This window comes from Pleurodeles waltl, chromosome 11 (genome assembly GCF_031143425.1).
Source record: "Pleurodeles waltl isolate 20211129_DDA chromosome 11, aPleWal1.hap1.20221129, whole genome shotgun sequence".
In the NCBI taxonomy this organism is placed as follows: Eukaryota; Metazoa; Chordata; class Amphibia; order Caudata; family Salamandridae; genus Pleurodeles; species Pleurodeles waltl.
Window position 1 is genome coordinate 720230724 of NC_090450.1, and position 17879 is coordinate 720248602.

The following is a 17879-nucleotide window of genomic DNA, read 5'->3' on the forward strand; positions in this document are numbered from 1 at the left end:
CTCCCCTCCTTGGGTTCAGTCCTCCTGGACCTTGCTGATCTCCAGCAACTCCACTTTTCTTCTATCGCAACTCTTGCCTTTGCCAAGGCTTGTTGGTGGCTTTTCCACACAGACTGCAATCTTTCCATCCGGCGTGGGACGTCGACTGCATCCTCCAGGAACTCTTCACCGACTCCAGGGCTGTATTCTTGACCACCTTTGTCGACCAACCCCTGCGACCACAGAAGGGTGGGTAGTGGCTCCTGCCACCAGCGGACACTTCTGCGACTTCTGGACTTCGTCCCCTTCTTTTTCAGGTTTTCCTCTTCGGGAATCCACTGCTGGTTTCTTGCAGTCTTGTCTGGGTTTTGCATTATCTTTTTTAGTCCTTTTGGGTGGTTTGGGGAAAATTCTGTAACTTACTCTTTCCTTTCTGGTCGCTGGGGGACGCTGTGGTATTTACCTTTTGGGGTTCCTAGTTCCTCCAGCTCCCCTCTACAGATTCCACTTACCTAGGTGGGGTTCCTGCATTCACATTCCATTTTTTTTAGTATATGGTTTGGGCTCCCCATGAGGTCACTAATGTCTATTGCACTGTTTTCTACTGCTATTGATGTCTATTTCTGATTACTAGTGTACAAATCTAGAGTGTTATACACCTCCTATTGGAGGTTTGCCCCTCTAGTACTTTTTGGTACTTGTGTCACTAAAATAAAGTACCTTTTATTTTTGTAACACTCAGTGTTTTCTTTCATGTGTGTAAGTGCTGTGTGACTACAGTGGTATTGCATGAGCTTTGCATGTCTCCTATATAAGCCTTGGCTGCTCATCAACAGCTACTTCTAGAGAGCCTGGGTTCTAGACACTGCTTACACTACACTAATAGGGGATACATGGACCTGGCATAAGTTGTAAGTACCTTAGGTACCCACCACACCAGGCCAGCTTCCTACACAACCATCTTCCAATCTGTTAGCACCTAAATCCAGTTCTGCCACCTCACCTCTTTCCTCACGTGCCCCCTTCTGTTTTTTTGGTACATTGTCGGTTAATATTTATGTATACAAAATAGGGGTGCACAGTTCTCTGTGTTTTTGGTCGATTGGCTTGGTAAACAGTGCTTGGTTGGGAATGGGCAGGTACAGGATGAAGAGTTGGTTGAGAATGGTTGGTCCATGGATAGCTGTCTTTGCTCTGTACAGGATTCCCTATATTGTGTTGTACTTTAGATGACTGAACAGGTGCGAAGTTACCAGAGGTTGACAGTCTTGTTGGATGATGAACAGTTGAGGTGGTAGTGTCACCCTATGACTGGATACAAAGTTACCAATTATATCGCCTGTGGTGGGTGAGTGGATGATCTGATGTGGAATTTTCTGTATTTTGCCATTGTCAGTAGGTGCTTGAGTGAAACTCTTTGGAGTGGATTGGCTTGTGGGTGAATGGGTCAGTGCTAGGGTGCAGAGTTTCCTCTGCCTCCTGGGTCTTGGAAAGGTGAAATGGTGTTTGGTAGCAGATTTCTATGTGATGTATGTTGATGGATGGAAAGGTGCTGAAGTGCAAAGTACCCCACAGTTGGATAGTTGTGACTCAATAAGTGGTTGCTTCAGTAGTTTTGATTCCTGAGAGGAATCGCAATTTATATGGAAATGAGATGCTCTAGTGTGACCAACTGAGTCCAATATCTCTTCTCATACCCACAGCTCAGCAGGTTGAATGACACCCGGATTCGTCTGGAGAGCATAGAAGATCTGCAGAACATTGTAAACCTGAAGAAGCGCAAGAAAAGAGCAAAACACATCCCCCAGCCAAGAAAAGCCCCGCCCCCAGAGATAGTAAGATTCTGTTGTGACTGGACGCTGATGTTAGACCTGTGTCATAACTGCACACTTGCTTCACAACTGTAATCATTGGTCATTAGCAACAGTTATCTGTCTTAACTGGGCACTAACTTCAACCCTGTATCGCGACTGGACACTGATCTCAAGCACTGTCACTATGCCTTAATTTGTCAGTCGTCTAGAGGGTGTGCCATTATTAGTGTTGAATTTGTGTCATGATTAGTCAGTGTCTCGGTCTGAACAATAATTGGTCACAGACTTGAAACCTTTGTTATTATTTGCACTGACCTCAAGGTGATATTATGATTGATCACTGGCTTGTCACTGGCTTTGAATCTTTCTCCTAACTGGTCACTGGTCTTGAGTCTACATCATGTTTAGACCGTAGCCTCAAATCTGTACTAGGATTGATCACTGTCATCATATTTATATTCAGCTCATGGTTGGACAGTTGCTTGTGTCTTGAATTGCCATTTAACTCAGTCCTGTCTATGAAATTATTTGTTAATGTCCTTAAGCCAGTGTCATAGTGTTATATCAGTGTCCATGTTGCAACTTATTGACAGCTTATTTTAACCAACTTCTTTATGGTGCTTGTGTATGAGACTGTGCAGGTGATTCACCACAAGGCTGTACTGTGAACATATCCTAAAGACTCACCTCCTGTATGTGTTCGTAAGTTGTGAGAATCTTACTCATGGTGCTCTGTGTCCTCATTAATCACCTTCAATTTATGTGGTGAGGTTGTTTCTGTATAGTTGAATGTTGACTGTATTGCACACAAGACTTGCATCCACATTGTGTAATGCACGTTTTACTCGTAGTATTGCATGTCCCGAAGACTTACCCTATGTTTGTGCTCTGAATGTCTTCAGACAGGACCAGTGGACACTGCACAGTTCCTGCAGGCCGCTCTAGAAAACCAGCGGCTTGTGGTGGACAAGTACCTAGATGACGGTGGAGATCCCAATGCTTCCGACCAGGTGGGGAAGGATACTTACGGTGGCTACTATGGTGAGAGGTGCAGGTGCAGTGGCTACTGCGGTGAGAGGTGCGGGACTGACTAAAAGGCTGCAAGAGACCACCTGGAGGACAGTTATATTTTTACAGCAGCTCGCATCTTGTGGGCTGGGCACCATGTTATCCTGGGTGACTAGTCCTTTTCTAAAGTAGAGGAATGACGTGTATAGATTTGTATACGAAAGTGATGTAAAGTCAGTAAAAAGCAGCACAAACTGAGCTCTCAAAAAGCATCCAAGAGAGGAGCTAAAGGTTGAATCTGGTGGTTTATCTACACTTTGTGAATGACAATCTCCTTTCTTGAGTGAGTGAATGCAGATGGGAGGTTGAGATGCCATACGGTGTCAAACTCTCTGCAGTGGATTGTTGTTCGCTGTGGCAGTTATTTGTATCTAGAAGGTGTCTGCAACTGGAGTAGGTTTCTTGCAGCTGGAGGGTAGATCTGGGCAGAAGTAACACAGATATCTCTTCTTTCCGTTTATAGTTCCTATGTACTGCCTTGCACCGGGCCTGCATCAGAGGACATCTGGATTTAGTAGAGCGGTTGCTAGAGGCTGGAGCTTCCCTGGAACCAAGAGACATGGTGAGTGAGGGTGTAAACATCGGTAACTGAGAACAGAGATTTGGCCATTGATGATAAGACCTGGTAAGAGCCAAGAGGCATGTGAGTGATAGGCTAGGCATGACGAGTGAACGTTTAGAAAGTGTAATTTAGAATCTGAGGTGTATAAATAACAGGTGCCCATGTACTGATCCACCCTAGTCTACCGTCACAGAGTCACAGACAATCACTGCCCTACATACTGAACCCATACTGCACCAATGAGATTTCCCTGCAGACCTTTTAAGAGAATATGCTAAATAAATTCGGTTTCCAATGGCACAGTAAATCAACCAATTTTCAACAGTATTTAAGCAGTAATTTAGAACAAAAATGTTGGTGTTTTTCCACTGGGCAATTGTACGAAATGGAATAAAAATTTGCCGTTTTGATACATCCACTACAAAGTTTAAATTAGATTATATTTTACAAGTAAATGCAAAGGGTGTTTTGCACACGGTAACTAATGTGCCGGAGAATTAGGAATCATAGCTGCTTATCAAAGAGAATATGACATCACTGTGTGAATCTGTGATAAGGCAGAAAAGCATTTAAAATAATGTCATGATAGAAAGCAATTCTCATCAAATTTGGGGCATAATAATTTTGTGTGCATCCTTTCCACATTTTCTGATGCTGGCTGTAGGGGAATGATTACTGGACATGACCCATCTGACAACTAAAGGACCTATGCCCTTCCGTGTTAGCACCTTCTTCATATAGATCTAGTCTGCTCTGTTGAATGCCTTCTCGGCATCCAACGAGAGCAGAAGGACATTTTGGCGATTTCGCGCGTGTGTGTGTGTGTGGGGGGAGGGGGTCGCCAAGACATGGAGACGTTTTTCGGTCTTGTCACCATATTGCTGTGTGGGTACACGTCCAGATTGGTCTGCATCAGTGTTATTCAGTTGTAAGGGCCCATGCTTGTTGAGGCCGCTGCTGCACTCATCAAATACACTTCATTCATCTTGTCTATAATGGAGTATGAACTTTATTTCCATCTTGACTCACCTTTGCTACTTTTCTGCAGTCTAAACCACACCAAGGTCGGTTGATGGCTCCAATGACTGGTGACAGTGTGCAGGGACTGATTCATGCTCAGGGAGAACGTAGAGTAAATGTGTGAGGTACCCACTACAGACTCGGTAAGAGATTTCACCTTTTCACTGGTATTCTCATATTCCACCAAGTCCAACCACCATCCACCGTCCAATTCAAATCACAGCATTTTCAAGTCAGAACTTGGCAAGGCCGAACTTGCCACTTCTGGCTCCAGGAGCCACAGATACTAGATAAGATACAATAGTGTGCCTAAGCAAATCTCAACTCCACACCCTTGCGGCTCGTGCACAGTACAATCACTTGCACTCTGCGTGAATGAATGGCACACACCGAACGAGAGAGACAGAGACAGAAACAGAAACAGGGCCATGTTAATTATCTAGTACCTGCATTTCCTGCCTGCCTTTGTGCAGGGGCCCATGGCATTTGTGTACCAACATCCTCTGTCATCTCAGCCAATCCCGATGCTGCTCTCATGTTTGTAAAAGTAAACAGTGTGAGATCAGCGCTGTAGTGGTTGCGGCAGGTGGACCAACATTCCAACTTTGCTTGAAGCCTGCATCTGTGTGCTCCCCAACACCCTTACAGTGCAGCTTGGAACGAGGTAAAGTACACGTCAGGTTGGCCATGGCAAAAAAAAAACTTTAAAAAACCCACAAAAAAAACTGTCCAATCGACCTGAACTTTATTTCACAGCAACAAGCTGGCTGGCTGTAAATGATCATGCTTGTACCTGCCCACATCTACACCACCTTAAATGGCAATGCCATGTCAGAATACTGCGACCCTCATTGGATTCAGCTGTAACATGGATCACAACATAGAAGGAAACAAAATAATAAAATGAAATTTGTATGTAGCGGCTCACACTGTAAAAAGTAGTGCCCTAATGCCCCTGTCAAGCCACCATTTGGTGCTTCAACTCAACTTGGGAACCATGTTAGCTGAGAAATCTTCTCTCCCACCAAGGCTGTTGCACAAGTGTGTTGACTGTCCCCCTCCTTTCCAGAACGAAGGGTTTATAAAGTTTAACATTTAGCACCAATTCAACCAAAAATCGGATCCTTATTGTTATATCATGTTAAAAGCGTTTATAGAGCACGTTAAACCCGAGGGCATTAAAGCGCTGGCAGGGACCCAGTTGGGCAACAGTAAAACTCATTTAGGACCATACTTTTGCTTGCGTAGGACTATGTTCAGAGTCATGGAATGCTGGCATCTACCAGTCGTACCAAAACTGTGTCTTGGCGTGCGTCAGTAATCTTCAGGCAGGTATTGAAACCTCTCCCCCAATTGTAGTGTACCCTAACCCCCTCTCGATGTCCCCCCATCCCCCCATACATAAATCCATTAGATGGGCTTATCATGCCAACTATCCCGAACTAGGCCTTGTTGGTGATGAGGGAATCATGTATAGGAGACCCTCGTGCCCATCTAAAGGTCTGTGTTCTTGCAGTTTTTCCACCTCCCTTATCAGTTTCTGTCTCGCTTTCTCAGTGTCCTGAGGCAACTGGACAAGTTTTTACAGTCTCTTTTCACTCTACTTTGTTGGAATGAGGTGTTCTTCTCAGGTAAAGAGGAGAAATATTTGTCATCTTGGTTCTGGCTTCGTCTAAGTTCTTGTGCAGGTTTAACATAGTGATTCTGATCATTTCAAACATGTCTGAATGGATGGTCCAACCGCCCAGTGGAGATACCAGCTCAGACAATTGGACTTCTCTGGAACCAGATCTGAGATTGAGGCCACCACAGGGACTCCCTCGAGACTGTCTGCAAACCACCACTGGAGTGAGGTCTGGGGTTCCCTGGCTATAAATTGTACTTTGTGGCAGAACCTGATGGGCGGACGGAGAGAATCAGTCAAAGCGTGGCCTGATCAGACTGGAGCCGAATCAGGGGGTTTTACTCGCAAAGTTGCTTCAGCCAGAGTTGAAAATCCTACGCCTGGGTTTCTACTGTCTTTCACTTTATGATGCTGGCATAGGTGTATTAAACAAATGATCAGGGGCCCTCTTTATGCCCTTGCACTCCCATTGGTGGGACTGCCTCACGGGGTTCCCCTGATCTTCACAGCAGCACATCTGTCTGCTTGGACGGAAGCAGGGCTCGGACAGTGGGAGATTGTTTCCATATGAGCACCTTAATGCCCCATGGAGGCCCTTTTAACAGAAAACAGACTACCACCTAGCCAATTTCTCACATATGAGGTGCTGATCCAGATTTTCAGGGACCTTTGGAATGAAGGTAATGCTGAACCCCCAACTCATACAGTGCTCCAGCTGTTGATGGCGATGGGGCCGAGAGGACACCTCGTAAGGTGGTTTTACAAAGCATTAAACACGATGGTCAGAAGCCTCTAGATGAAGTCTAAAAGGAAGATAGTGCTGGGACCCAAAATCACAGATCAGACTTGCCATAAACTATTGGCATACCCACAGGTGTCCTGAAACACATGCCTTTAATAAATACGGTTTAACTTCCTAAGTACCTCACACCACATAAAATCATGGCAGTCTATGGAAGGGAGCATGGGAGATGTCCCGACTGTGTTCATCTAAAAGCTGTCTTCTGCCACGACATTGGTGTGTTCCCACTTGCAGGCCTTTTTTGGAGGTCTATTCTAGATAAAATAAATGACACACTTAACCGCACCCTTGCATGCACCATAGAGGTGTACCTGCTGGGAAATTTTCCTAGACCCAAAGCCAAGAATGTTGGCAATAGACATGTGGACCTATCCCTAATATTGACAAAGAGATGAATATCATAGTGTGGAAATCCAAGCAGCCAAGGGCTGAGTAAAGGACGTGACCACATGGGCACAGGAAGAAGAAGGAGCCTTACAGGGAGAAGAGGCCCGAGGAGTGTGTAGGCGACCCATTGCAGATCTGTTGGCAGAGGTCCTAGAGGAATGGGAGAGCCTTTCGGGAGCGTTACCCTCTCCTGTAGGTACTCTAAAGGGGGCTGATGAAGACACTCTAGCTGCCTGATAAAAAAAAAAAAGCAATTGGCTACCCGGTCTGGTCTGATCCTTTTACATGGAACTCCTGGGTTACAGTTCGCAACTAGCGGTCCGTCCAAAATCCACACTGTTTTATTTTTACTTAGCAAGAGAGAGAGAGATAGTTGCCCCTCCCCCCCCTAACCCACCACCACCAATCCTCCTGGTATTTAGCCCCCAGAGAAATCTACAGGCTCATATCACCTTTCCCTAGAGACAGAAGTTTACAAGTTTCTAATTGGTTATATTGTTTTCACACATATACATGAGTTGTACACACAGCCTTTATGCATTGGGTTGGCAGGTCGATGCCACAGGTACCGGGGTTCATGAGTTACCCACTTATGATTTATTTTGTACACCACAAGAGAAGTGCCCTAACACCAAACTTTCTTAGTATGTTGGGGATGGAATAAGGCATCACGGTTTACTTGCAGTGTTTGGAGAAAGGTTGAGCACCTGGATTAGTAGAATGATACAGAGTGCCAAGTGACTGTGCTGTACTACAATATGCAATACTCCTCACACGTTTGCTGCATGAACACTCATGACATGGACACATCTGGGCATGCAGAGTTACACTGAAAACAATATTATATGGAAACGCAAAATGTAACTGATTATAAAGTTGGATAATTGTCATATAAGATGCCAATAAAAACAAGTTGGTAATCTCCTCAGACTGACCGTGCAGTGTTGAAGGTCATGGACTGTAGTGTCTCACTTAGCTATGTCCTGTTGGATCTTTCAAGTTGTCTTTCAGCAACTGATACAAGTACTGCTGTGACATATTAAGCCCCTAACAAGATTCTGCCACTTTCTTGGAAGAACTGCTGGAGGCTAGCACTTTGTCTTGCTTGTCCCATCCAACAGCTTTGCTAGGAAGCATCTCTGTAATCAAGGTTTCTCTTCAACTTCTATTGACAGCAATTATAGAGAAGGGCAGATAAGTCTGTCTTTCATGATTGGGCAAGGAGGGGTATTCGGCCTTATGATCTGTGCACAATGACTATTAAATGTCTAGAGCCCTATGGTTCAGTGCTTTCCTTAGGGGTTAAATGCCTATCTTAGTTTTGTTGTGCTTGTCTACCGTGATGGCGGGGGGGGGGGGAGAGAGGAGGGTTTAGTGAGAGATAATTTAGGCTGTCTTTCCTTCCTGCAGTAAGTCTTTGGGTACAGGTACTAGGTTCCTGTGCCGACCCCCGCCCCAACGTCGTTGCTATCTTTTGACCCCCAGCAGCATGCAGTCTCTTTATCAGTCTTCGAGCTCTTACACCTCTTGCTTGAGATGCATTGTGAGTCACATTCCAGAAAGCCTCTTTTGTTGCATTATGATTTTCACATAGTATTCCGCCATCATGAGAATGTCCCATCCATTTCACAGTTTTATTGGGTCACGTTCCACCCTGTAAGACCACCATCAGAGGATTGTCATTGCCAGTTGAGGGAGGGTCTCCACTCATGACTGTTCCACTCGGCTTGGATCAACGCCGGGTTTGTCCTGCGTTTTCTGTTTCTGATCGTGTTTCAGTCTCTACCTGCTCCTCGATCCCCTGGCTGCAGAATTTCTAGCCCAGTGTACTCCGAGTGTCTGTAGCAGCACCATCATTCGCAGCTCCTGGCACTGCAAGGGGTTGATACCTGGGTAGCTTTTTAAAAATTGCAGTTGCACACAACCCTGTTGTCAATGGCTGTGTAGCTAGTGCACTTTCACTATTATCTGTGAGACAAGAATAGTTCCAGGAGCTCTCCTTAAGCCCTTGGGTTCATGTCTGTGCTGTTTTCCACCCAAGACTACATCAGCAGGCACTGATGTCATGCGGTTATGGCAGACTATTGTTTGGGGGTGGGGGCACACACGCAAAAGTCAACTTCATTCCTCTGCTGCCCACGCCCTCTCACCCTTTCACTTCTAAACCTGCACATAATTCTGCAATTGTTGACTGATATGATTTTCACCCCTTCTGATTGTTCTCCCTCTTAATCCTGCTCTATTATTTCTTCCTCCCATATTTAATTCTTCCTTCCTTTACAGTGTCCTTCCTTCCATCCATCCTCTCTTTTTGAAAGTCTTTCAATGGGGTACAGATTAAGTTATGCTTGTCGATAGAACATGACCTGACAACATTCGGATAGAGTAGCCTAATACATTTCATCTTCTCGTACTTCTAACAGTTCTCCTTGCGTACAAAAGAGAGACATCAGTTCCTAAGCCTAACTTCTTTGTTTGAACTACCTGGTTGTTGTGACACAAGTGAAGAACAGGGCAATTCCCAACCTTCTAAAACACCAGTGTTTCCTTCTACACTATATAAATGGTAAGATCATTTTAGTAAACTGGGTCCACTGTTTCCTTCTACACTATATAAATGGTAAGCTCATCTTAGTAAACTGGGTCAGTTTTGCCTCTGAACAGAACTCACCTGTAACATGTTTTCTATGAAAGTCGGTAAAGCCTAAGAAACAATCTTATATGGCAACTTTGCCTTGTCCTAGCGACAGCAAATTATCCTGGAGAGAGAACTTAACAGAGACGTTAAACTGTTTGCATGTGAAATATTAATTTCTTTAGTTTAGCATCCAAAAGATCTACCTGTAGCCATTGCAAAGCGTTTATGCACACATATGCAGCTTCTCTGAAGTTTATGGTAGACCAAAATATTGTAAAAAGAAAAATCACAATAGATACATCAAGGAAATCTCGGAATATGTTGTTCGTTCACTACAAAGCTGAACTGGCAGGGTACTGTATTCACCTTTTTTCTTAATTGGCATCAATCTGCATGCACCTCTGCAGTCTAATTTATGTAATGGTAGGGTCACCTGAATTGTAGCCAAAGGTTCCCTAGTCATAAATGGTATTGCATTATGTCATTTAGAATCAACTAACAGCAGTGTACTCTGCAACAAGGCATTGACAGGAATCCAAAGAATAACACATTCAATTATTTGTTTCTACTTAACATGGGAATACACAATGTGTTTTGAAGAGGCAGATTACACCTGTGTGTGTTTCCCTTGATGATAGTGAGCTTGAGCAAGTCCATAAATACCACTACCCTTTGAACATTTTAAATCAAACTTTCCCGAGCACCCTTATTGAATAACAGCTTTTGTTTCAGATAAGGGTGTTTGCTGGATTTGTTCCAGGACATGCTACTGACTCTGTCATTCCATTTAAAAAGCATACCATGTAAAAGGGCACCTGATCTCACCAATTGAGCGCTTGTCTGTTTCTCTTTCTTAAACATAACATTGATGACACTGAACCTTCCCTCGTGGATTTGAAAGACTACTCTTTATAGAGCTGTCCCACATAAAACTCAAAATCTGCCAGGGCATCTTGACTGATATTTAGCATTAAAGTTTATAGGTTCCACTATTTAGAGCATGACAGGGCTTCTTACTTTCCTTGATTTGTGAAAAATACAGAAAACGTTCCTTGTAGTGGGACATACTACACATTAGGGACAGAGAATTCTGCACCTGAAGGGTCATTAGAAGTTTACAGTCCACTCGCTCCCAAGTATAGGTCCTGAATAGACAACCAGAGTCTGACTCCTCTTCACCACTTAAGGGCTTCAGTTCTCCACGTCTCATTGCATCTGTGCTAGTTTCAGTGCAGCTCCAGGGGAAGTTTCAGAGTGGACATCACCACATTACTGTAAACAGTGCACAAACCAAACTTTCTCTGGGCTTAAGCAGATGCAACAATGTGAATATGTCACTGCTCATTATCTCCAGACCATTTTTTAGGAACCTATGAGTTGGGGTTACCCTGAACCTCAACACTAAAATTCACCCCCTACCAGCAACCTCAAAATGAAAACCTAACACGTCTGCATTGTGACTAAAAAAATCAACAAAATTAGCACTATTGCTGACCCTCGTGCTCCTGGCTCTCAACACAATGTGTGCCCTCTCCATGAAGGTAGAGACATTCTCTGTTCTTGCCACCTAACTTCATCTATGTAGGTAGACACTTTGAAATAAACGACCATGTAACAATGGTGCATAAAAGAAAATGTTTGAACAAAAATTAACAAATCATTAAAAACATTATGAAGAAGGCATACCTTTTCAATCAAAAAACTGTTAAGGTTATTTTCAAAGAAATATTTCCAAAGGCCAACTGATTATAACAAAACATAAACCAATGGGCCTGATGTACTAAAATTTGTGCACACTGTAAACATTTCACAGTGCCACATTTATTAGTGGTCACAGACTGATGATGTCATACACCACACTCGCGTTGAAAGAGCTAAGGCCCAAATTTATCAAGCCTTTTATTGCATGATGCAAAGGCTTCAGTAATATTTACAAAGCCACGCAAGGAGCGATTTGCGCTGTGCTGCATGGCTTTGCAAAGAATTCTAACGCAGTACAGCTGCTTGTGCAGCGTTGTGTTACATTTAAAACTTGGAGGTGTTCCATGGGTGGAGCTTGGGCGTTCCCATGCAGCTACCCATGGATTTTGGCGCACTCCCAGATTAACTAAAGGTAGTAAACCTAGGATGTCAAAATGCTACGCCTTTCGCAGTGAGGCGTAGCAAGGAAAAATATCTTCATTTCGCCTTGCTGTTTCCTCTTTCCACATGTGCTGCATTTTGCAGCACACACAGAAAGAGGAAAATGCCTATAAGGATTGTTTTTGTGCAGGAAGGCATCCCTTACTGCACAAAAAATATCATGCATGTAACACATGCACCCTTTCAGTATGGTGCAAGGGTGCCTGTGCTGGTGCTATGCTGTACACAGTGCACCAGTGCAAGGAGAATGGAGCAATCCTCCATATCTTTGTAATTATGGAGCATTTCTGCTCCCTGCTTTCATGCTGCTGGTCCTGGGTCCTGGCCCCTTGATATACCTCCCTAAAAAAAAAAATTCTCAGAGATTTTCATTTTTGATTTGTGTTTTTCTATAATTTGAGAAGTAATTTAGCTTGGCTAGACATTGCTATTCCAAGCCAATGTTTTATGGACAGCATTTTTACAAATGGCGGATGTGTTGCAGTGATGATGTAATATTTTGGCAAACATGAGACCTATATACTTCATTTTGGTGTCAAAACATAGGTTTTGGGGGTCAGGTAGTGTTATAGCAACAGAAAATAACTCCTCAGAGCAACCCTTCTGCCGTATTCCAAAATGGTGGCTCTATAATAATGTGTTTTAGCCATCATATTGGTCATTTATTTTAATATTGCTTTTGTTTCAGATTTTCTGTTGATTCAGATTCGTAAACATGAGCGATGCAGGTGGTATCAGAGGCTCTTTACCTCCTGACAGAGTGTTGCTAACTACAAAATCTGAGGACTCCAACAAAGAAAAATGTGTCATATGCGAAACTAATTTGAAAGAAAAGCTAACATCAACTGCGGATGGCCATTAGAGAGTTTGAGATGCTGCAGAAATACGGCAAGAAGAAATTTACAAAAGATTGAAACTGATGGGTGAAGAGGATCAAATATTTTATCATTGTAATTTCAAGTGCTACAAGTCGTATACAATAAAAAAAAAGCCTGGGAAAAATGTCAGTGTCTTCTGAGAAAGCGAGGACAACCAAACCCAATGCCCATCCACTTAGAAGATCGATGGCTACCCCACATGCACCTCCAATCAGAAAGCTGAGGATCTTCAATGTGTTATCTGTAATTTAGCCAGCACAAGGGCCAAATGGATTGATGAAAGAACAGAGTATGAGAGTCTCAAAAGGCAGATGTTTTTATCTGCAACTAAATTCATCCGAGATAAACTCTTCACCCATGTATCTGATGTAAACAACAAGGTGAATGTATTTGCAACAGATTTGTATGTTCACCTGAACTGCATGCGTGCATACATTCAAAACATATGAATGTATGATGAGCTAAGTTTGAAAAAGCTAATTAAGTTTAAAGCCACTCTTGAGTGCTGGCTACGGGCTCACACTCAGTGAGATCAGAGAAATAATGGTCAACATTGATGAAACTATATTGATCCATAATAATGAAATTAAGATTTTTCTGGTGAGAACGTACGACGGAATTCTTTTTTGTCAGTCTAAGAAAAAGAATGAGCCACTTATGGTGTTCTCAGCTGATCTGACTCCTGAAGGTCTTGCTGCCAAAATAAGATCATAGGATGCAGTAAAATCATCAAGAACCATTTTAAAAAATGTCCTGAAAGACTTAGATTTTGGACTTAATGACAAATTTTGTGATGCCCCAGAGATCTGCAAATCATGGGAGTGAACAAGATTTCCTGATGCTGTCTTAACATTTTTTCCATCCTTGTTTAATATCAGCAAAGCAAAACTTTTGCAAACCAAGGTTCTTGAGTTCGGAACAAAAGCCAACAACAATGATGATGATGGCTTTGAAGAAATTAGCAAAGAAGTTGAAGACAATCCTATGAACTGACAGGCTTATGCTGTGCAAATGTATTGTCTTTTCCAAATCATGTTTTATGAATTACATCACAGCAAAAAGAAAACTCTGCTACATATTATGACAACCCACACAGTCTATGACAAGTGCAAAAGTAGAGAGCTAATCACTTCAATGAATAGGACTGGTGTATCAACAAGTTATAATGACATAGTATGGCGCAGGAACTTGTTAGCAGCTCATGCTGTAAAACCTTGTGAATCCCACAGCTCACCACTTCCAAGTCACTTTACCAGGAAAGGATTTACAATTGCTGTTCTTGATAATTTTGATTCCGACGACAGATCTTCTTTGTCTGGAACATCCACCACACATGATACTGTCATGGTGCTTTTTTCAAGACTGTACCAATGAAGTAGCTACTGGAAAATAGGATGCGTCGGCTGTAGGCATAAAAAAACAACGCTGCAAACTTATAACCCAACTGCCTTGCCAACGTGTGCAAAATCACTACCGATATCAAAGTCCGCGTGCATCTTGCTTGAACTGCACATTATCTTTGACAGTTATTCTGAACTAACTGTCAAAGCATGTGAGAGAATCAGGCGAATTTCAGCAAGTGGAACAGTTGACCTTGCTTGCATCAAAAATATGACACCTATACCTGTGCAACTTGATAAATTCTGGTCATCAAATCAAACAAGATGAACTTGGAGATGTTAATTCACCAAAATATTGCTGATGCTTCAGTGAACACTGAATTCCAATTATTGCAACTGGAATGATTGTCAATGAGTAGTTTGTGCCTGGAGAGACATTTTCAAAAGGTATGGGCCATATTATTCAAGAACTTAACAGCAAATTGGAGGAATCTGACCTTTGTGTTGTGCCACATTTTGAGTGAAATGGTTCCAATCGAGTCATTGTATTGTCAAATGGCAGATGTTATTATTGTGCAGCTTAGATTTGTTGAAATGTTCATAAGTCAAGGATTGTCAGAGTTATGGATAAGTTATGGAACAGGCGAGAACAGGCACTTAATCTGGCTTCATATTCTGTACAAGAAACTTAACCCAGAGATGCCCAGTGTTCTTATCAAGGCACATATTCTTATGGATGATGATATTATGAGCAACATGGGAACAAAACTTGGAGCTTTAACTGCTAAACCTGGGAAGTTTCTAAAAGGATTTGCAGAGAGAGAAGAAGAAAGTGACTTTAAATACATATAAAAATACCTTTTGCGTGTGATGAAAACGAGTTTGGAATGTCACACGTTTGACGATCTTCGGTACAGTGAGTTCAAGAGATCAGTTCCGCTAAGTGACCTTTCACCAACATCATGACACATTCAAAGAGCGTTCTACTTGATCAGAAGATGTTTAAATGTTTTGGGTCATGCATATGCAAACGTGTGAATTTAGTTGGGAAGATATTGATGGGGTGCTGCTGCTATTTGATATTTCTAAAGCCTCTATTCAGAATTTACATGTACATATAAATGAACTTGCAAAACCTGTGCTATAGAAAGATGTCCCTGACGATATGCTCTCCTCAAACGTTCAACATTCTGCAGATGCATCACGAGATATTGTCGTAACAAATAAAGTGAACTATGAAACTGTGTCTAAAACAGGAGTGATAAACATTATTTTTCTTATTTAGATCATAGACATTGTTTGGTGTACACATAAAAGGATTAAAAACCACTATTATTTGTTTCATTTCCATATATGTCTCTTCTTCCACTATGCTTGACCTCCAAAACCTATGTTTAGACACCAAAATAGAGTATGTAGGTCTCATGGTTCCTGAAACATTACATCATCACTGCAACACATCTGCCATTTTAAAATAAATTGTCTAAGAAAATTCGTCCTGGATCAGCAATGTCTACCCAAACTAAATTACTTCTGATCCAAAAATACACATCAAAATTTAAATCTCTGGAAGCCTTTTTTTTTTTTTTTTTCCAGAGGTATCTCATGAGGCTGGAATTATGCACAGTAACTTTGCTTGCTGCCCTGCTTTGCGCGAAAAAGTAGTAAATAGGTCCAATAGTGTTTTGCACTGAAAAAATACAATCCTGTGATTCCTGATATTTGAACATGAATTACACACTCAAAAGGCAAACAGCAATGTAATGACAACTGTCCAAGGGTACGTTATGTCAAATCTTGCGAACAGATACTTTACACATTATTTTGTGTGCGCCATGTGTGCACTTGATTTCATTTGGTGTTACTCTTTCCACACAAATCCAGGTCAGTCTATTTTTAGAAGATGTGGCTCTAACTGAAAACCTTTTGGTGTTTGCTATGTTCCTAATCGGTTACATCCCTTTGAATAGAAACACTAGGGAGTTTGTGCTGTTCCCACTTGGGTACACCCATTTACATGCCTAGTGAACAAGTTGGTGTGCGGCAAAATAAAGCCATTTCCAGTGCTCCAAGCATTGCCGTCTAACCTTAATTAAGTTAGTATTTGGACACAAATCTTTGACAAAAAAAAACAAAAAAACACACACCTTGTACCCGCCAGACGCCTGTCATTACAAACCCAGTAAATAAGCTATTATTGGTAATGCAAGTATAAGAGCCCAACATTTATTCTTGTATTTATTATTTTATTTGATACAAACCTTTATCACAAAACCTACGCTGTAACTGCCTTGCACCTCTCACTTCACCAAAAATAAACCATTATTTTGAATGCAAGTTTGATGGGGGATCCAGACACCTCGCTGGTCCAACTTTATAAAATACATACAGCTAAAGTTAATGCAAAAAAGTGTGGTCCTAAGTTCCTTTCACGTCCCACTTAATAAAAGAGTATTCTTTTTAAATAGTCTTTGATGTTTAATAAATATTGATTTGGGTATGCCACTAATACGAATTATTTAGTGCGAAAATGTAATCTTAAAAAAAGCACATTATTAGTTTTGGATTTTTGTCTCTTAATTCAAAGAATGTGGTTTTCTACCGTATTTCAAATATTACTGTTTTTCTCATGCATCCATACTAAACAGATTTTAACATCTCTGTTCGCTGTGGTCACAGCCTTCGGATTTTAGATGACCTTTCCCACCACATATCCATCCAACCATTGCATGTTTAGCATGGCTGGCCCTCAGGCTGTAGGCCAACCATATATCATCAGTAGTTCAACCGTAACTGAGTTTAGCATTTCAGGAAGCCAAACCTTGAAACTAGCCCCCTCAGCAACATCGTCTTGAAGTGAGATTGAAACCAAAATGCCCCTCTTTGAGCCACTTTACTACCACCCCTACAAAGAGGTAGTGCCTATAAGATATGAAGTTTGTGCTGATGTGTTGTGCAGGTCTCCTCAGTTATATGTTACATTCTCAGCCTTTTGGTTGATGTCCACAGCTTGCCTTATTGCACATTGACCTATGGTTCATTCTTAATTCTGTTTCTTGGGTGCCACAGCTTGGAGCCACACCTGTGTTCTGGGCCTGTCGAGGAGGACACCTCGAGATCCTCAAGAATCTGCTCAGCAGAGGTTCCAAAATCACCAGGAGAGACAAGGTGAGGCTGGCATTGCTGAAGAAGGGAGTGGAAAAATGCCTGAAGGAAATAGTAAAGGAGATGGGAGAAAAATGCAAGAAATAGAAGTCTATTGGCCTATTGTCTATTTGTGGTGCTGTCACCCTCATGTCCTTGCAGTTAAACGATTGTCCTAATTTCCTTGTAGTTTAGTTCTCTTCCCTTATTTCCTTTCAGCTGTGGAGCTCCCCTTTGCATGTCGCTGTGCGCACCGGACACTGCAACTGCGTGGAGCACCTCATTGGCTGTGGAGCCAACCTCAATGCTCAGGATAAGGTATTTGTTGTGGCACCAGCACCTACTTCATAATTCCAAACACCATCACACTTTGTTTCCTTTTCCTGATGTCTGTCTTAGTATACTCTCATTAGCGAGACCCAATTCTCTGGACTGCAGCAAACCCCACAGCTGCAACCACAACTTATGACTATGACCAGAT

At 42.3% G+C, this 17879-nt stretch overlaps 1 protein-coding gene across 1 annotated transcript in view; it reads left to right on the forward strand.

Moving 5' to 3' along the window:
• The window catches only part of ANKRD23 (ankyrin repeat domain 23), a 144020-nt gene that overhangs the window by 51992 nt on the left and 74149 nt on the right, over positions 1–17879 (forward strand). The window contains exons 3-7 of the mRNA XM_069214399.1: positions 1683–1814; positions 2696–2803; positions 3325–3423; positions 17324–17422; positions 17618–17716. Of these exons, the coding sequence (XP_069070500.1) occupies positions 1683–1814; positions 2696–2803; positions 3325–3423; positions 17324–17422; positions 17618–17716 (537 nt within the window). The remainder of the gene's footprint in view (positions 1–1682; positions 1815–2695; positions 2804–3324; positions 3424–17323; positions 17423–17617; positions 17717–17879) is intronic.